The sequence below is a fragment of the Bos grunniens genome, chromosome 25 (genome assembly GCF_055505025.1).
Source record: "Bos grunniens cultivar Pamir isolate PY7600 chromosome 25, Bosgru_T2T1.0, whole genome shotgun sequence".
In the NCBI taxonomy this organism is placed as follows: Eukaryota; Metazoa; Chordata; class Mammalia; order Artiodactyla; family Bovidae; genus Bos; species Bos grunniens.
The window spans coordinates 4,440,540-4,461,369 of NC_141189.1; the positions used below are offsets into that span (position 1 = coordinate 4,440,540).

The window sequence follows — 20,830 nt, forward strand, 5'->3', positions numbered from 1 at the left end:
TGAGCGACCGAACTGAACAGAACTGATAGAGCTCTTAAGATCAGTGGGAGGGGGAAAAAAATATCCCTCACAAGGGAGTATCATTTCAAAAGTTAAAGGAAATCGCTGGCTCCCCTGGGGAAGCCGGAAACCTGGCAGGGGGAAGTTGGCAAGGAGTCAGGGTCCCACGGAGCGAGCCCTGCAGCTGCGCTCTCGCCCGGCCTGCGCTCTGCGCGTGCCCTTTAAGGGGCGGGGCCGGGGCGGGGCCTGGCGGTCGCCCGCTCTCCCAAGCTGCCCTGCGCGCGCGCCGGCAGTTCGGCCACGTCCCTGGCCACGTCGCGCCCGCTCTCGCCATCTTCGCCGCTTCCTCTCAGGGGCCGCCGCCGCCGCTGCCTGGTCTGCCGAGCCTGGGGCCGCCGCGCAGATCGCCGCCGCCGCCATGAACATCTTCCGGCTGACCGGGGACCTGTCCCACCTGGCAGCCATCGTCATCCTGCTGCTGAAAATCTGGAAGACGCGCTCCTGCGCCGGTGAGCGGCGGGCGAGGCCCGGGAGAAGCTCGGGCGCGGGGCCGGGTCCCTGGGAGGACCGGGCGACCTGGGCCGCCCCAGGGCCCGCAGGCCTGCGCCGGCCCGACACACCCCCCTCGGCCGGGCTGGCGGGCGGCCGGGCCCCGAGGGGAGCCTGCGGCCCTTGGGGGTAGGAGCTCGGGCCGGGGTGCGGTGTCGGGGCGCTGGGCCCGGCTCTGCACTTGGTCGGCTGCGAACTTGAGCCGTCGGGGGCCGGAGAGGCGCCAAGTGGACCGCGCGGGCCCTTGTTGGATCTGAAAAGTTTGGCTGCGGGGCGGCGGGTCCAGCACGCCGGTCCCCCGCGCCCCCGGCTTCAGTGGGCGCTTCTCCGCGCGCCTGGGTAGGAAGGGGGGGTGTCCCGAAGTGCGGGGAGCCTGCGAATCAATGGGACGCGCAGGAGGAGGATGGGCAGGATCGCCGCGCTGGGCCTGACGTGGCAGCCGACCCAGCCCGGGAGGTGGGGCGGACGTGGGGAGAGGTCACCCCGCTCCCCACCCTGCCCCTCGGAGGACCGGCCTTTCGGTGAAGGTGCCCGGGCAGGCCTGTCCTTTAGAGTCCCGTGGGCTTCAACACAGCCCTCGGGTCCCGGATCGCGCCTGCCGCGGGAGGGGCCTGTGGGGAGATCTCTAAGCGAATTTCTTGGGGCAGTTAATGCTGCTTTGAGGGACGATCTAGTTTGTCAAAACTCCTCTGAGCGCCTCCATCTAATAACGGGTTTTCTTAGACCTGCGGCGCGTCGCCGGGTACCGCCGAGGTCTCCTGTGGTCTCCTGTAATTCCTCACTCCACGTCACCAGTGAGTTGGCGGCTCCTCCTCGCGAGTACACGTTTCGTGCACACGCTGCTGGGAGGCAGTGAGACCCATCTTTCTCAGCTAGTCCTTGCACGGTTTTGCGTTTCGTTAGCTCTAAGAGCTTAAGAACGGCGAATTTTTAAATGATTTCTTAAAAGTACAGTCTTCCTTACACATATTTTTGATGCCATGTCCTCAGTGTAATAAACGTTTGGAAAATTAAAGAACTTAATTTTTGCAGAGACAGTAAAAGATGGAGTCCTAAATGACTCGGGTGGCAGAGAATTCCATGTACCTGATTGATTTCTACCTATTTTCGCCTCTAGAATAATAACACCACCTCTTTGGCTGTAGTCTTCAGGCCTCACCTGTCTCCCTGGAACACAGCTGAGATCCAGGAAGTAAGAAGAACCAAAAAAGACCTTTGAGCAGTCAAAATGGATGTTACAAAGTCCACGTACTGAAACCAGTGTGTTTGGCTTGGAGATGATCTCTCAATTCATGCATAGTTCCGAGGGGTTCAGTTGTACCATTTCCAATGACAGCAAAGTAATTTCAGCGATTGTGAGAGCTGATATTTAAGTGCTGGCTGTGTGTTAGGTAGTGAGGTAAATGCCTTATATGGCTTATCCCACATACTCCTTGGTGCTCAGACAGTAAAGAATTTGCCTGCAATGCGGGAGACCTGGGTTTGATCCCTGGGTTGGGAATATCCCCTGAAGAAGGGAGTGGCAACCTACTCCGGTATTCTTGCCTGGAGAGTTCCATGGATAGAGGAGCCTGGTGGGCTACAGTGCAAGGAGTCGCAAAGAGTCAGACATGACGAACACTTTCACGTAGTCCTTGAAATAACCTTATGAAGGGAGTGCCCTTGCCCCCGTTCCCTGGAGGAGGTAACTGAGGCACAGGGAGGTGAGATGACTGGTAGAGCCAGGATTGGTGTACAGGCAAGGAGTGACTCCCAGTGAAAGACCTGCACGAACGTCTGTTTGGTCTGTGGAGTTTGTGTTTAGGCGAACATGTGTTTGGTCTATGGAGTTTTGGTTTAGGCATTTGATGCCAGGTCAGTAGTTTAGGTCATTTCTTTCTGTACTCAGAAAATGTTATTTTATTTTTAAGATTTTATTTTTTGATATGGACCATTTTTAAAGTCTTTATTGAATTTGTTACAATATTGTTTCTGTTTTATGTCTTGGTTTTTTGGCCCTGAGGCATGAGAGATCCTAGCTCCCCGACCAGGGTTCAGACCTGCACCCCTTGCATTGTTAGGTGAAGTCCTGACCACTGGACCACCAGGGAATTCCCTAGGAAATGTTATTTTTAATCCCTGCTTAATCAAGATATAATCTACATATAACATTGTATTCATTTTAGGTGTACAACATACAGATTTGATATATATATTGGGAGATGATTACCACAGTAATCATGTTAACACCCATCACTACACATAGCGACTTTTGTTTTCTCTTGTGATGAAAGCTTTTAAGATCTACTCTCCTAGCAGCTTTCAAATATGCAATACAGTCTTGTTAACTATAGTCCCCATTGTATGTTACATCCCCAAAGTTTTATTTATCTTCTAACTGGAAGTTTGTGCCTTTTGACTGCTGCTGCTGCTGCTGCTAAGTCACTTCAGTCGTGTCCGACTCTGTGCGACCCCATAGACGGCAGCCCACCAGGCTCCCCCGTCCCTGGGATTCTCCAGGCAAGAATACTGGAGTGGGTTGCCATTTCCTTCTCCAGTGCATGAAAGTGAAAAATGAAAGTGAAGTCGCTCAGTTGTATCCAACTCTTAGTGACCCCATGGACTGCAGCCTGCCAGGCTCCTCCGTCCATGGGATTTTCCAGGCGACAGGACTGGAGTGGGGAGTCATTGCCTTTTGACTGCCTTCACTCATTTTGCCCACCCCATCACCAGAAATGTTACTTTTAATCTTTATTTTTGCTCCAAAGTCTTTGTATGAGTCTCTTAGTCTTTTATATGTTCCTCAGAATCCCCTTCTCTGTCAAGACATTTAATATTGAAGCACACTATCTCCTAAACATGGATCTAAACTAAGATATTGGGGGGAAGTTAGTACAGTGCTGAATATGGAGTTCTCAGGGAAGCACTGAGTAATGAGACAAAGTGAAAGGGTTTGCTATTTTGTTGTTTTTTGACATTCACTGTTTTCATTTGGGAGATTTAGGAGTATTTAGGAAATATAAAATACTTAAGCCGAAATAACAAGGAAGATAAATAGGTGAGTTAAATTTGTGTCTGTTTGCTTGGTATTCCAATAGTTACTAAACTATCCTCATTGTCAGACTTAGGATCATTTTTGTTCTTACATGTGAGATTTTCTAGCCTTATAAAAATCAAAATCACCAAGATCATTTATTCAGAATTAAAATCTGGATTTGACTGGTTGCCTTGTTTTTCCATCCTAATTTAAAGTTGTTTAGGGACTTTTGAAAGGGTAAGAATTTGATGAGTTTCTCAAATAACTGGAATAGGAGACATGTACATTCAGGTTGTGTTTCTCACTTTGAAAATACTGGTGTTGGGATTCATTTTAGGATTTTGGCCCTTATTTGGAACATAGCTGCAACTATAGAACCACGAGGCTTTTTCCCCTTAGGGTTAGGGATGAGATAGTTTAGTGAGGAAGATTCTGTTTTTCTGACCGTCTAATTCCAGAACAGCAGCCACAAAGGACCTTTTAAAGTGGAGGCTGGGGAGTTGATCTTGGTTTTGTTAGGATTGACATTCTCCGCTGTGTGCATTGTCATGATGGAGGGATGAATGAAATGTGAGTTCCTCGTCTTCCTGAGCTCTGATGCAGCTGAATCCACAGTGTCCCAAACATGGACCTGGGGAGTGTTGGGGGAACACCCCTTGGTTTGTAGGTGACGAACTTCCTGTCTGCATTTTCCTGTAGGCTGATAGTTGTTAGTGTTCTGTCTAGTGGGCTTAAGCTGCTGGTGGATCCTTCTGAGCTCAGGGCTCCCAGCCTTCCTCCTGGGCCTTCCCCGCTCTCCTCCGCCTGTTACTCAGGTTGTTGTTAGCTGTTGTCGTGTGAGTCACAGGTTTTCCGTCCTCCTAAACTTGACAGCAGTGTGCAGTGTCCCTGTGTTTCTTGTAATTGTATAGTGTATATATGTGTATGTGTGGTCTTTATTGGAGAAGGCAGTGGCACCCCACTCCAGCACTCTTGCCTGGAAAATCCCATGGACGGAGGAGCCTGGTGGACTGCAGTCCATGGGGTCGCAAAGAGTCAGACACGACTGAGCGACTTCCCTTTCACTTTTCAGTTTCCTGCATTGGAGAAGGAAATGGCAACCCACTCTAGTGTTCTTGCCTGGAGAATCCCAGGGACGGGGGAGCCTGGTGGGCTGCCATCTATGGGGTCACACAGAGTCGGACACGACTGAAGCGACTTAGCAGTAGCAGTGGTCTTTATAGTTTGAATTTTATGAGGAGATAGTTTATTTACAGTGAATGTATCTGATTTACAAAAAGCAGCCATTTTCTTGGCTCTTAAATGTGCTTAAGTTTTAGGTTTTAATATAGTTCCTCTTAAATTGTCTTAAGTGGTATACAGTGAACTGGCATTTTGTTTGATTTATTTGTGTATTTTGTGGTGGCTTCTCCAGATTGGGGGAGGGTCCTCTCTTTGTTGTTGTTTATTGACGTGTGGTTGATTTAAGTGTTGTGTTCGTTTCAAGTGTATAGCAAAGTGGTTCAGATGTGTGTGTGTGTGTTCTTTTCAGAATCTTTCCCTTATAGTTTGCTACAGACTGCTGAGTATAGTTTCCTGTGCTGCACAGTACATCCTCGTTGTGACAGTTTATATTTTTGAAGCACAAGGAAAACACCTCTTCTTTTATCATCTTTGAATACTCCAGGAAGCTTTTGCCTCCCATTCCCAGCTCCCTCTTTGTAGCAGCTATCACCTCTGCTCTTTGGAGTGTCAAGCTCCTGAGTAATCATGGCTCTTACTTACTGACCACCCACTCTGTGGCCACAAGGCACTGGGGACACAGTTCTGAGCAGCAGCTTGCCACTGTCAAAGTTTCTCTTCTCAAGAAAGCGGCAATTTAGCTGAAATAAGATATATATAAAAAGATAAAAATCCAGGATATCAAACCACATAGGCAGTAAACACTGTGGATGCGAAGTGACGAGAAAGACCCTGGGGAGGGCTCCTCTGATTTCACAGCAAGGAGGGTATGAGACCTCCATGAGGAACGTATGCAACTTCGCTGATGGACATAGAAGTGGCCCGAATGCGTGTTCATACCGTACCTGGTCCTGGACAGGACCGGGGCAGAGGAGAGCAGACAGGGCAATTCGCCTCCCCAGAGTACCTTCCTAATTCAGAATATCATCACAGTCAAAGGACAATAAATTGAGAGAAATAACCTGCAATATAACCTGCCACCTAAGTGGCAAAAGGTTAATATCCACCTTAAAATTAATGTTTAATTTTAAATTAATTAAATTAATTAATCCTCCAAATTAAAAAAACCAACAACCTGATAGGTAAATGAGCGAAGCTGGCAGTTTATAGAAGAATAACAGAAGGCCAGTTCAGAGTGAAAGAACACCCTGCCTCATTAGTAGTTAGAAGTTTGGGTGTTAAAAGAGCAGTGGATGCCATCTTTTGCCACTGGGTGGGAAAAAGTCAGAGGTTTACGACATCTTGATGTAAGCAGAGATGTAAAGAATATTCTCATCTGGTGTTGTGAATATGTAAATTGGCACAGCCTATGTAGGAGAAATTTGACATTATTTCAAAAGTTAAAGTGCTAATTATTTTGTCAGCGTTTCTAGGGAATTTGAACTACAGAAATTGCCATGTATGTGAACAAGCTAACCACAGGTATAAAGGTGTTTGTTGTGCCTAAATAAACACAGAACACTATTTATAGATACAAAGATATTCATGGAGCGTTTACAAGAACAAAAATTGTACACAACCCAAATGTCCACTTGTGTGGAGGGGTCACACAAATGTTGGTACATTCACACTGCAGAACACTATGCAGCCATTCAAAAGAATAAGGCAGAAGTATTAACAGGAGAAGATATGTCTGAAATACTAAGTTGAGAAAGCAAGTTGTAAACAAAGAGATAGTATGGCCCATTTTAAGGGGCAAACGTGTGAGTACATACAAATACACATACAGAGAAAGGGGCTTTAAAAAAGCCTGGAGCGTCGTATTTAAAGTGGAGGTGGAAGGGGTGTTTACTAGGTCCAGTTGGTATTTTTAATAAAATAGCATGGATTTTGCTGAAAACAGGAAAAGGTGGCAAAGCAGCACATAGTAACAAGAGCTGTCACTAAGCACCCACAAGCATGGCAGGTATCGAAAAAACACTTTTTGCAACAGGCCCATACTTTGTCCCTGTTTGGCAGGGGCAGAAAGTGAGGTTTAGCGGGGCCGAGTATGTAACGGCCCTGTGTGACCTGGTGCACTCAGAGATGAGCTTGAACCCAACCAAACCTTCTGGCTCCACAGCCCCTTCCCCTGCTCACAGGAGCTGTGCTGTGAGCCAGCTGCTGACCCCTGTGCTAGGGTGTTAGTGGCCGTTAGGAGAGCAGCTGGCACCTTGGAGACAGTGGGCCGGTGCGTGGTGCCCGGGGCGCCGGGTGAGCACTGCCCTGCAGGTTTTCCTGCTGCTCTGACCTGTGGCGCTTGGGTGCATCCAGTGTTGGCAGGAAGAAACAGTTCACAGAAGGCTTGTCCGTCTGGTTGAGGGTTTTGTTCCGTAAACCAATGGAAATATGAGAAATGCAGCTTTTAACCTGCAGCAGAATTTAAGGTCATGTACACTGGAATGCTTAGTTGGAGGCGTTCATTAACCTTCACTTGGCCCAGTGGGAGAAGATGGGAATGGTGGTGTGTGTGATGATTGGTTTCCATTTTACAAGTTGTGCTCCCTAGTGTGGAGGTGCTCCCTGGTGTGGAGGTGCTCCCTGGTGTGGAGGTGTCCCTGGTGTGGAGGTGCTCGCTGGTGTGGAGGTGCTCGCTGGTGTGGAGGTGCTCGCTGGTGTGGAGGTGCTGCTCCCTGGTGTGGAGGTGCTGCTCGCTGGTGTGGAGGTGTCCCTGGTGTAGAGGTGTCCCTAGTGTGGAGGTGCTCGCTGGTGTGGAGGTGTCCCTGGTGTGGAGGTGCTGCTCCCTGGTGTGGAGGTGCAGTACATTTGTTACAGAACCACTGAGAGTGAGTGGTCTTCAGAGCTTGTTTCCCTGGCCTTCATGTCCTTCGGTCTCAACCTGGGAACTGACTGTGGGAGCGCCTCCCGCTTCAGAGCTAGTGTCCCCGGAAGGAGATTCCTGCCCCGCCCGCTCTGTCTTTAGCTGGGATCCCCGCCTTCTTGAGAAGACAGACAGGTTTTCTGTGTTAAAGGGGAAAGCCTGCTCTTCGGGATCCGGGCCGGGAAGAATCGGGCAGAACTGTGTGGGCACACAGCGCTCAGGTCTCCAGCATGGTGGCTCCTGCCCGGGTTTTACACCACAGGACAAGCTGCAGCCACATGCTGCCTGTGCCCTTCTCCTCTGCCCCACCCCCTGGCGGGCAGTAAATTAGGGCAGAACCCGGAGCATGCACCTGTTCACAGTCAGAGACACAGTATGTCTTCAAAACTCTTTGGAAGTCTTATCTCAAAATACCACAAAATGAGTTTACCCCCAAGACATGAAAATAAATTGAATTACTGTTTTTTTTTTCCATTTGTTCATTCATTCAGCAGGTATTTTCTGGGCCCTGCTGTGTGTCAGACCGTGTGTGTGGTCGGGCGGGGGGTTGGGGGGTGGGGTGGGGGGCTCGAGGGGAGGGAGACGGGTGACCAAATGACCACAGGGCGCTTTGTAAGCGCTGTCACAGGAGCTGGGCAGCAGCCTGGTGAAGTGGGTCTTCTGTACTTGCTGGATGAATAAGCAGCGCTGAGGGAGGTTGTCTTCAAGGATGACTTTGATGGGAATTGGGTTGCAAAGGGGGGTGGTAAAAACGATATGTCCGTCCCTGATTTTTAGTATAGGAATTCTGAAAACAAGGGCAAATTTCAGTTTACCTGGCTTCCAAATTTTCAGGAGAATAAACCCTTTACAACAAAACTTGCTTTTATGTATTCTGTCATTTTTTAATTTAAAATATGGGAAAGAACCACATAGAAAATAAGCTGGGAGTTTCTCTCGCAAGGCTTCCACAGTCGCCAGACGCAAACTGCATGCTCCCAGTCCTCTTCCCCATTTTGTCTTCTCTCGCACGTTTTCTGTGTCAACAGCAGCCTCATTGATTCTCCTTTGGAACATTGATCTGTGATAAGAAAAACAGAAACTCCCTACCGCTGGGGAAGAGACTAAAAGGGGCATGCTTGCTCTCTGTGTCTGTGTCTCCACCTTTGGCCCTTGAGATTGGCCGCGACTGATGGATCCAGAGGGACAGAGGCAGCTGTTTCTTCAGTTTCTCTTAGTTTATTTTTGTGAATAGGGTGGAACTGCAATTATTCCTCCACAAAAATGACGTTCTCAGAGCTAGGCTTTTTGCTTCAACAAGCTGTAAAATAGTTTTGGACAGTAGTGTTGTTTGTAAAATATCATTTAATAAAACAATGTGATTTTCACCTTTGGAAGAATATCACTAATGATTTGGGTTCAGTGACGTTTCCACTAAATACAAACTTGCTTAGCTGTCTAATGATGTGAAGTTTACGACGTAGATGAGGGTGGGTGGGTCCTGACACCTAGTGAGATTCACTTTGCTCAAAAAGTCGCTCTTCAACATCTGAAACCCACGGCACACGGCTGTTGTCACAGAACTATTTGGCCAAATCCAGATGGCAGGTGACCTTCTCATCGTCTGGACTGAGCGTCCCTGTGCTCCACACAGGCTCTGGGGGGAGTGGGGAGTGGTGACTGGAGGGAGAAAGAGTTTCAAGATGTTCCAACAATAAAAGGTGCTGCTTTGGAAGGCTAGTAGGTTCCTACCCTCTTGTTGCCATAGCATCCAGGAGCCTGTTTGTGGGAGTCTGAGTTTGGTTGTGTGGTTCATCTAAGATAATTTAAGTTTTTATCTCCTCCAAGTAATGCTGCCTCCCAAAAGCAGTCACTGTAGGAGGCCGAGCCAGGGGGATTACAGCTCAGACTTTTCCTTGAAGCACGGCCCCCACTTGGTTCCTCGTCGCCTTGTCTGTTCAAGGATGTTGAGGGAATGGAAGACTGAAACTGTTCTCCTGCGTTTGGAGTCATCCCAGCCCCTGGCTTTGGCGCCTGGTGCCCCGCGTTCCTGCAGTCCCTTCATGGTATCGACTTCAAGAATCACAGAGCTGTTGGTGTATTTCTAACACTTTGCTTTTGTTTCTTCAGGTATTTCTGGGAAAAGCCAGCTTCTGTTTGCACTGGTCTTCACAACTCGTTACCTGGATCTTTTTACTTCATTTATTTCATTGTATAATACGTCTATGAAGGTATGGTGTGGCACCCAGAGGAGTGTGTTTTGTCCATAACTCACAGACCTGTGGAGACTGTTAAACTTATGTCACCTGTGCACTTAATTAGGCATCTGCAAGAATAATGTCTAGATGTGCTGCTGTTGGTGTAAGCCTTCTGAGACCACCTAGTACGTACAGCTTGGATTAGTTACCATTAAGCATATTGTCTCCTGTATCAAAGCAGTATCTATTTAATTAAAGCACTTTGCACTTAGAGATTTCTTGATCTTAAGTTCCTCAACTGTGATAAACTTCTGAAGCTCTGGAAAACCCTCAAAGACAGAGGAGTGACTGTTATGTTTTCAAGCAGTGGGAAATTACAGGGTCCCTGGGAAAGGCCAGCAGGTTGGTTCAGGACGAGGAGGGGCAGGCGGGCTCCGGCTGCCCCTTCTCCCGCCTCTCTGGGGCCTAGGCGTGCGTCGCGTGTCGCCTTTGCCGTGCTTAAGCGACATCTACACCGGAGTTTACTTAATATGGTTCTAAAGCTTCTAACTCGTCCTAAGTGCTGGTATCCATGCCACCTTCGGTGTCACAGTTTTCCTAACCACAGGAAGACGAATGTATGACTCTCAAAGCGCAGCGTAATTGCATACACCAGCCTCTTGTGCGCTGCGGGCGGTACACATGCCGCGCTTCGGGCAGTCTGGGTCCGCTCTGCAGGCGTTGAACTTGCACGTGGTGAGCACCCCCGGGGCGCACTGAGGGCTGCAGACGGCAGGCAGCAGCCTTGGCTCTGGCAGGGGAGCAGACGGCAGGCAGCCCTGGGCAGATGGCTCGCTTGCGATTGCTGCTGTGACCGCACATTCGAGTCACCTAGAGGCGTTCCATTCTTCGTTACTGAGTGAAGGGAATTCATCAGGAATTTGCCTCCTTAGAAATGGCCATGTCCTTGCTTATTGTTCAGGCAGGTTAAAACTGTAGCTGTCAGAGGTGTGCGAGCAGGAATCCCCTCCCCTTCCCTCCCTCTCAGTATGCCCAGCTTTCAGGAATCTTTACTTGCTTAATTGTTGCTTCCAAACATACTCCTAAAAATCAGGGGCATGAGAGGCGGGTTTTATGTGCTCATGGCTTCTTACTTTAAATGGCAAGCATGGGTGAGAGAAGAAAAAGAACTGCTTTGTTCAGTGGCCGCTGAGCCCTCGTGGATGCGTCGGGGCTGCTTGTGGGTGGGGGGGCTGGGCGGGGGAGACTGTACGTAGATGTGTGTGTGTTGTGTATACATATCGGAGAAGGCAATGGCACCCCACTCCAGTACTCTTGCCTGGAAAATCCCATGGACGGAGGAGCCTGGTGAGCTACAGTCCATGGGGTCGCTAGGAATCGGACAGACTGAGCGACTTCACTTTCACTTTTCACTTTCACGCATCAGAGAAGGCAATGGCAACCCACTCCAGTGTTCTTGCCTGGAGAATCCCAGGGACGGGGGAGCTTGGTGGGCTGCCGTCTATGGGGTCGCACAGAGTCGGACACGACTGAAGCGACTTAGCGGCAGCAGCAGTGTATATGGTTAGATTATGTGTTTATTCACAGGCATATGTACAAGTATTTTTGTGTGGGGAGAGCACCTCTAGCAGTATAGGGTGTGAATCTTCCTTGATTTTGCATTGAGAAGGGCTGTGTATGTGTTGCTGCGTCAGTATTATGGGTATAGGCGACAGTTTTGGTATTTTGTTGACTGTTTGCAAATATGACTTCAAGATGCCTGGGACAGCTCAGGTCTTTGTTCTGAAGTGTGTGAGGACTTACGACTGCTCTCATTTTCCTCTCATGTCGATTGACCCCAGTGCTTTCCGAATCCAATTTTGCAAGTCGACTTGGCTGGGACCAGGTCATGTGGCTGATACTCCAGCTGCCTGTGTTCATAGGTTCTTGAGCCTAAAATTCTGCAGTCTGAAAATTGGTATAATCTCAGAATGTCAGACTTTTTCTTGGGTTCAGATGAGTATATAGTGTTTTTCCTTTTGAATGTGAAACACCGTATAACTTAATTGTAAGCCCTTGAATAGCTATGCATTGTACAGTTATCACTTACTTTTGGTTTTGCTTTTGTTGTTAACCAGACGAAATTTCATAGCAACAATCTCAATGTTCCGTGTTAAAGTAACATGAGTTAAAACTGTCATTGCAAAGTGTAACATGAGTTACATTGTCTATATTATCTTTTGAAAAGTGCTAGCTCAGAAATGTCTTCATGCTGTAAGGAAGTGCCTTGGTTTTGAACTGTATTGAACTTGCCATTCACTTTCTTTTCTGAGGCAACTATCTAATAATTTACAAAGAGATTAAAAATACATTTCTTGGCAGTCTCTTATAAAGTTAAACTTACACTTAACATATGATCCAGCAGTCCCCCTCCTAGGTCTTTACCCAGGAGAAATGAAGGCTTATGTTCACACAAAAGCCTGTGCACAGATGTTCACAGCGGCTCCATCCCCCACCCCACAAGCTGTAAACAACCTACCTGTCCTCTAACTGGTAGGTGGATGAACCTCTGTGGCTGCCTCTTCCTAAAGACACAAGAGGACCAGTTCTTAATACACACGACAGCACAGCTGGATCTCAGGTTGTTATGTTGACTGAAAAAAACTGGTCTGAAAGGTGACATACTGTTAAGTTCCATTTATGGAATGGAATTCTAGAAAAGGCCAAAGTGCAGGGACTGAGAACACATTGGCACTTGCCAGAGGTTAGGCCTGGGGGAAAGGCATGACTCTGTGGGGCAGCAGGAGGGAATTGGGGTGGGGGGAGTCAGGACTGGTCTGTGTCTTGATTATGGTGGTGGTTTTATGACGTATGGAACTGTATACCCCCAAAAAGTGGATTTTACTGTATTTAAATTTTATATATATATATATGGCTGATGCAGAAAACCAAGGGAATTGGAGCAATTGTAATATTTTGATGACACAGCATCTTTTTCTTTTCTTATCCTTTTAGCTCATCTACATTGCCTGCTCCTATGCCACAGTGTACCTGATCTACATGAAATTTAAGGCAACCTACGATGGAAATCATGATACTTTCCGAGTGGAGTTTCTGGTGGTCCCTGTGGGCGGCCTCTCATTTCTAGTCAATCATGATTTCTCTCCTCTTGAGGTTAGTTTTACTTAGGTAGTCATGTGTGGTTCCCTAAGGAAATAGACCTGTTTGCAGTTAATGGGGTTCTATTTTGTGTCTCGGGGGCGTGGGTAGGGAGTGGCTTAGCAAATAAATGTAGTTTGATGTAAATAAATCCTGGGCAAGAATTAAGCACCCAGGTCAGACACCCACTTGAATGTCTTCTGACTCTCCTTTAGGATATAAGCTTGGCTTCTGTGACACCAAGCTGCTGCACTCCTTGTCTTGAGGAAGTGCAGCCTGCCTGGTGCCCAGCGCCATGCCACGTGGTGGGGTGGCCTGCTCGCCAGTGCTCCCTCCAGCCCCAAGTGTCCAGAGTGAGGCTCTGGTCGTCCCCTGGTGGCAGCGGCACCTGGGTGTAAACCCTCAAGGGACTCCTGCCAGACCCCTCCTCCGTAGGCATGAATGAAGAGCTGGGTTGGGAAGAGAGCTTGCGTGATTACGACTCTGACTTCTTAGCCCTTTGATTTAACCATGCCACAAAAAGCCTGAAGAGTAAGGAAAGAGGGAAATGATGTATGTCATCTGGGAAGGAGGAACGGCAGTGAGGGGTGGGGGGGACCCAGCCCCTAGTCCTGCAGCGCTGGAGGAGGCGGGGTTGGCTCAGGGCCCCAGGGCCAGAGCGGGAGAGGTTGCCGGCAGGGAAGCATCGCGTTTGAAGAGCCAGGCAGTTGCCCAGGGAAGAGTGCAGCACTGGCGAGGCCGGGGAGGGAGATCCAAGGAGGTGCAGGTGGCCGGGAACCTCGCTTGTCCCGGGGGGTCTGCGCCTTTATATGTGGCTTAAGTTTCTGTGGTTTATTAAAGTGCACAGCTGCTCTGTCCTGGGCGCTGATGCCCAGCCCCCGCTCCCTTTACACTGCTTCACGGTGAAGCAGGAGTGTTCTGTGAGTTGGCGGCAGGCGCCGGGCGCTGACGGGGCTGCGGCTTCTCCCTCAGATCTTGTGGACCTTCTCCATCTACCTGGAGTCGGTGGCCATCCTGCCACAGCTCTTCATGATCAGCAAGACCGGGGAGGCGGAGACCATCACCACCCACTACCTGTTCTTCCTGGGCCTCTACCGCGCCTTGTACCTCGTCAACTGGATCTGGCGCTTCTACTTCGAGGGCTTCTTTGACCTCATTGCCGTGGTGGCCGGCGTTGTCCAGACCATCCTGTACTGCGACTTCTTCTACTTGTACATCACGAAAGGTGCGTCAGGCTGTGTGCGGCCCGCTTCCCTCTTCCAGGGCTCCCTTGGCCGTCGTGCTTCTGATCTGACACTTACTCAGAAGGCGAACTGGCTTCAGAGCACATTTTAATGACTGTCAGGTAGAATTCTTGGTCAGGATTTTCAGTCTTTTTTTTTCTTTATTTGTTATAATTTTATTGTTTTTCTACAATGACACATTTTCATTGTAAAACCAATCAGAATTAATAATTCTTAAAACAATCACCCAGAATCCTACCACTCCAAAATAATCATTGATAATGTGTAAGTAAACATAATGGTTTAATGATATAGGATTTAAACTCAACGTGCTGGTCTATAATTTGTTCTTCTTCCTGGACATCTGCATGACTTTTAATAGCAGTGGAGTCTTACGTTTATTATCGTAGTTTATTTATTCAGCCCCCTGTTCATGGGTGTTTGGGCTTAAAAATGCAGTGTTTAACTCAGTGTCCTTGTATATATATATATATATATATTTGCCTTTGTATGAATAGAGTACATGTGAACTTGACAAAAATCTGATGAAAGCCATGGTCCTTGCTCAGAGAAAAATGCACAGTTACGTGTATTCACACAAACATGTGCTTATAGTTTTAGGGAGTTCAGGGGCCCTGAAACCCACCCACAGATCCCAGGCTAAGAATCCTCAGCTCGCTTCAGTCGCTCAGTCGTGTCTGACTCTTTGCGACCCCATGGACTGCAGCACGCCAGGCTTCCCTGTCCATCACCAACTCTGGAGTTTACTCAAACTCATGTGCATCGAGTTGGTGATGCCATCCAAGCATCTCATCCTCTGTCATCCCCTTATCCTTACGCCTCCCAGCTAAGGAATCCTGGCTATACAGTAAAGAATAGCTTACTGTATAGCCAGTAAGAATCCTGGCTATCCAGTAAAATTTCTAATGGTGGAATTGCTAGATACAAGGGCATATGTATCTTAACTCTTTTTTTTAACATCCAAAATTTTCATAACTGTTATGTGTCAATATATGCAATTAGGGGATTAAGTCACGATGACAAAAAGCTGCCATGAATTAAAAGACAATTTCAATTGAACTAGTATTTTTAAATTCAGTTGCTAGGGCATCCGGATACATTAAGAAGATTCCAATTTGTGTATATGACATTCTCTTACTTCAGAGGACTGTGTTTATTGACACCCAAGTCAGATGCCTGGTGCTTGTCAGAAGCTCATCTCCCTGGACCTTGCTCTGTGGTGTCTTGTATGATAAACTTCTAGGAGTGGGTAGGAAGAAGCTGAAGCATGTCAGGATGAGTAACCTTTTGTTTTCATCCTTGTCTTTAAACTTGTAGTTCTCAAGGGAAAGAAGCTCAGTCTGCCTGCGTAAGTGCCAAAGACCACCACCAGCATCTGTCCTCAGGGTGCTCGGACAGAATTCTTAGCGCAGCAAAGGCTCAAGATGCTTGATACGGAAAATTGGAAACTCAGCTCTTCTGTTGCAGATAGTCATCAGTGGCTCTGTAAGAACCCAGAGGGAAAGAACCAGAAGGTTTCTGTTTAATGCATCTTGCCTTATCTTTTTTTAATACTATGTACAAAGATTTTTTACACAAAGAAACTTAATGCTGTATTAATAAAGTCAGTGTGTAGCTTCAATTGGGGGTGGTCCAAAAGTGAAGATTTTGTGAGGAATAAGTGCAAACTGTTTTGGGTTTTTTTAATTCTTTGAAATTGTTGATTCTTTGTGTCTGCAATGAAATCGTACTCCTTGACAGTCAGTAGATAATATATTCCTCCATCTATCAAACTTGCATTCCACTATATTTATTTGTGTTTTTTTTGCCAAAAGATGAGTTATCTTTGTTTGAAATCTGAGACACTATGTCCAGTTTGGTACATCCATTCAAATTGCTTCCCACTGACGTGGAACTCCTTCCCTGGACGTCAAACACTACACGAAGCTGGTAAGGATAGCTTCCAAGTCTAAGGTTTTCATTACCAAAATCTGAAGATTCTGAATGTAGATGGAGTTTCGTTTAAGAGTCACCAAAGGTGCCTGCCCTCCTCCCTACTAAGTGTCAGTTGAAACTCTTCCAAGGGTGTCAAAAAGCTCGCTGCGGGGGCGGGGTGGGGCCCTGGGCTGCTTGCCGCCTGAGCGTGACGTGCGAGAAACATTCGTGATTAGTTTGGACTTAGGACTCCTCTGAGGAATGGAACACAAGTGGTTACCTATCACTTTAATTTACAGTTCCAGAAGATTGCTACAACCATGTCCGTTCTCAGATTCAAGTGGTTTTTCATATCCTTTTGGATAGCAGAATGATTGACTCTTTTTTTTAATTGGCAGCACCAGTTGCCGTTCCTCTTACTTTTTGTTTTGTTTTTACTGAGCTCTTGCATGATTTATCTTCTGTTACCATCCTAAATAAACATTTTACTAACCCTAGAATAAATTGTCTTTTTTTCCTGAATAAGGGTTTTGGAACACGCTGTGTCAGGATGGTTCGCCTTTGTTTTTCGATTGGCAACAGCTCTATGTAGGGTGTGTAGGGCCGCAAGCGTTTGTTCTTCCCTCACTCTAAACCTCTTTGTTTTTATTGCAGTTTTCCTCCTGATTTTGCCATTGTATTGATTTGCTGCATTTTTTTTGACTTATGCAAAAACATACGATTTTGGTTTTTTTGTGATGCACCATAAACGTTAAAGTATTGAATACTAACAGCGCTTACAACAAAAAGTAGTAGTCTTGTTTACTGCATTAAAGTATCTTGTGAAGGAAGGGAACTGGATGGATTTGACTTTTATCTAGTGTGTCTCCAAACATCTTTCTAAACAGGTAGTATAACTGCATAGTTTAACCTCCTGTCCTTATCGCTCTCACCCCGCCTCCCCGCCCATGTCTTTGCTTTTGTGTATCAGAGTATCTTTCTTTCAGGCATTCTAGTTTAGTTTCTGTTTTCATCCTTTTTGGAAGATTCCAATGGCAAGGAGGAAGGGTGGGAAATCCTGGCCTATGTGGAGCAGACCCCAGCGTTCCCAAACTGGGGGCCGGGGGAGTCTTGTTTTTGTGCATGTAAATCACACACGAGCTGGGCTCGTTCTTAGGCGAGCACAGAGCAAGGATCTGGGACTTGCGGAAGTATGGAGTGTCGACACCTCCGCCAGCCATCCGCCCAAGGAAAAGTAAAGCTGGCTGAGATGCCGCCACCATCCTGTGGTCGACCAGGGTGACGTCTCCACAGGTACCTTGGGGGGCGCGGGACCGGGGCAGCGGCCTCACGCACGCGGGAACAAAGGCATTGTCTGACGCACCTCACTAAGCACTGTTTCTGAATTACTCTCACTTCCTGAATAAAGGTTATCAGGTAATTCATACTTTTTATCAAGCTGTTTTATTTGTGTGAATTTGTGTCTTTTCTTTAAAGATAAAAATAAAGCAGAATTAACAGATTTGCTCACTAAATAATTCTGAAAAGATGCTGGGTGTTGGCTGCTTACAGACACCAATCCAACAGTGTCTAGTCCAATCACGGGGTTTGAAGGTTTCCCAGGGAATTCTCTGGCGGGCCAGTGCTTAGGCTTCACTGCTTTCATTGCAGTAGCCCAGGTTCAGTGCCTGGTTGGGGAACCAGGATCCTGCAAGCTGTTCATTGTAGCCAAAAAAACAAGGTTTCCTGCTTCCTTACAGTCTGTCAAAGAGAGAAACGGGTAGAGAAAAAGTTGCAGGTAGAAAGCCTTGCTAGGGAAGATCCAGCCCAGAGATACCAGAAAGTCAGACAGTTTGCTGGAATGCAAAGATTCGGTTTCAGCAGAAATCATTAGTGATCTGTGGGAATGCTAGGAAAAGCACAGGCTTTGGGGTCAGACGTGTGGAGTTTTGGCCCCTCACAGTCTAGCCCTGACCTTGGAATTAACGTGAGCCGTGTTGCCTCTCTGTTACCAGCAGAGACTCCACCATAGGATTTCCGTGAGGTGTTAAGGAGCCCTGTCCTGAAGCTCACAGCCCTGAGACCGGTGCACATTAAGTGCTAGGGACCTCAGGGACCCTCTTTCCCCTCCCTTTGTGCTCAGCTTGGGACAGCTTCCTTGAAGGCTGGCTGGAACCAGTTCAGTAGGAGTTCCTCTGATGCATTTGACCACATTGGTAGTTTTGCCCTTGTTCGCCTGCGTTATCTTCAGACCCTGACTCCCAAGTACCTTGCAAAACCACCCATTTGAGTGAAGGCTGATTGAATTGGGGCTGTGTGTGTGCCTTTTTTTTTTTTTTTTGGAGAAGGAAATGGCAATCCACTCCAGTGTTCTTGCCTGGAGAATCCCATGGACAGAGAAACCTGGTAGGCTGCAGTCCGTGGGGTCGCACAGAGTCAGACACGACTGAAGCGACTTGGCGGAGGCAGCGGTGTGTCTTTTTTCTATGTGCTTCGCCCTCTAGTGGCGGAAGATAGATTCCAAGGACCGTGCACTTTGCTCAGTAATCACTGTGCCGTCCCCCCAGGCCCCCCAAACCTGATCTGGGTTAGCTTTTGAAGTGTGCGGTCTTATGAGCCTTGTGCAGGTGCTGAGGTGGGGGTAGGGTCTCCTCCAGTTCTGAAACAGTTTCCTCTTTTATCCTTTCTACCTAAAAGTAACTTGCACCGTAATATATAGCACTTTTACTGCAAGACTTACCAAGTGCGTGCTCAGTCACGTCGGACTCAGTGACTTCATGAACTGTAGCGTGCCAGGGTGCTCTGTCCGTGGGATTTCCCAGGCAAGAATACTGGACTGGATAGCTATTCCCTTCTCCAAGGGATCATCCCGATTCAGGGATCGAACCCACCTCTCCAGCATTGGCAGGCAGGTTCTTTACAACACCCATCTGGGAAGCCCGTAATATAGCACTAATCCTTTCAAACAATGACAAGGATTGTCATTTTTTTATACTATTAGAACATAACAGATTTCTGACCTAGTTTGGCACTGGGCACTTAAAAAGTGAGTCTTCAGGCATACACTATCTGCTGCTGCTGCTGCTGCTGCTAAGTCGCTTCAGTCATGTCCGACTCTGTGCGACCCCATAGACGGCAGCCCACCAGACTTCCCCACCCCTGGGATTCTCCAGGCAAGAACATTGGAGTGGGTTGCCATTTCCTTCTTCAATGCGTGAAAGTGAAAGTGAAGTCGCTCAGTCGTGCCTGTTTCTTAGCAACCCCATGAACTGCAGCCTATCAGGCTCCTCTGTCCATGGATTTTCCAGGCAAGAGTAACTGGAGTGGGGTGCCATTGCCTTCTCCGATACACTATCTACTTGACTTCATATTCAGGAAAAGCTCTAGAGGCCATGTTAGAGCTGAGGCTCGAATGGAGTGAGACAGTGACAGGGAAATACCTGCAGTAGGAGCAGAATGAGCTTGGTATATTTCAGGGGGAAAAAACGCAGCAGGCAAGGTGAGTGAGGAAGGGAGAAAGTAGCCCTAACTCGGGGAGATAACCATGCATTTGCAAACTTGTGATGTGTGACTCCCAGGGAAAAGACTGCAAGAGGTTGGAGTCCATTTTAAGCACAAAGTGTTCAGTTCCATCTCAGTCGTGTCGACTCTTTGTGACCCCATGGACTGCAGCATGCCAGGCCTCCCAGTCCATGACCAACTCGGAAGCTTGCTCAAACTCATGTCCATTGAGTCGGTGATGCCATCCAACCATCTCATCCTCTGTCGTCCCCTTCTCCTGCCTTCAATCTTCCCCAGCATCAGGGTCTTTTCCCATGAGTCAGTTCTTTGCATCAGGTGGCCAAAGTATTGGAGCTTCAGCATCAGTCCTTCCAATGAATATTCAGGACGGATTTCCTTTAGGATGGACTGGTTGGATGCACAAAGTGTAGGCTTGCAAAATTCTAAGCTGATGGGCCTGGTCTGACGGTTCATCGTCACTCCAGCTGCTGTAAGGGCAATGCACCGAAGAGGAAGAGGGGAAACGGCAGAGTTGGAGAGAGCAGTGGGGAAACCCGATCAGGTATGTGATGAAGGGGGCTCAGACCGGGGTGGAGGGGAGCGGAGGGGCCGAGAAGTGGTCAGAACCTACGACCAGCTTGGAGGAAGGAAGGCAGGCAGATCAGGCTACTCCCCACTCCCCAGCACCAAGCAGCCGAGTGGCTTCAGGCTCTGAACGAGGGAGGCTCCTAACGAGGAACTCCTAACCCCTGCCCTTACGGGGTGGAGAAGGAAATGGCAACTCACTGCGGTATTCTTGGCTAGAGAATCCTGTGGAGAGAGGAGCCTGATGGGCTGCTGTCCATAGGGTCGCATAGGGTCGGACATGACTGTAGCGACTTAGCATGCATTCATGCGTTGGAGAAGGAAATGGCAACCCACTCCAGTGTTCTTGCCTGAAGAATCCCAGGGACCGAGGAGCCTGGTGGGCTGCGGTCTATGGGGTCGCAGAGAGTCGGACACGACTGAAGCGACTTGGCAGCAGCAGCAGCAGCAGCAGCACCAGCCCTCGCGGGGGGCGGGCAACTTTGCCACAGCCTTGCAGCCCACACAGACGTGTATATGAGCTGAGCCCCAGATCCGCCACTAACTGCGGGGTGTCTCTGGGCTGACAAAGCCCTCGGGGCGGACGGCGTGCTTACTACTTACGAAAAGAAAACAACAGAAGGGACCTAACACGTGCAAAGAGCCAATGAAGTGCACCTGCGCCCCGCGCCGCGCATCTACGCAGGCGCAGAGGCCCAGCGGCGAC

The 20,830-nt window shown here is 48.2% G+C and overlaps 1 protein-coding gene and 1 long non-coding RNA gene across 2 annotated transcripts; both read left to right on the forward strand.

Annotated features, from left to right (window-relative positions):
* The first annotated feature begins 291 nt into the window (after nucleotides 1-291).
* Nucleotides 292-17,483, forward strand: KDELR2 (KDEL endoplasmic reticulum protein retention receptor 2). The gene is made up of 5 exons (XM_086373854.1): nucleotides 292-509; nucleotides 9,696-9,796; nucleotides 12,758-12,916; nucleotides 13,874-14,126; nucleotides 15,463-17,483. The coding sequence occupies exons 1-5, from the start codon at nucleotides 419-421 to the stop codon at nucleotides 15,495-15,497; spliced, it is 639 nt and encodes a 212-aa protein (XP_086229980.1). The 5' UTR covers nucleotides 292-418; the 3' UTR covers nucleotides 15,498-17,483.
* On the forward strand, nucleotides 7,183-7,630 carry LOC147344752 (uncharacterized). Its single transcript, XR_015154253.1, has 3 exons — nucleotides 7,183-7,317; nucleotides 7,353-7,388; nucleotides 7,500-7,630. It is a non-coding gene; the product is annotated as an uncharacterized LOC147344752 (long non-coding RNA).
* Nucleotides 17,484-20,830: the final 3,347 nt, after the last annotated feature.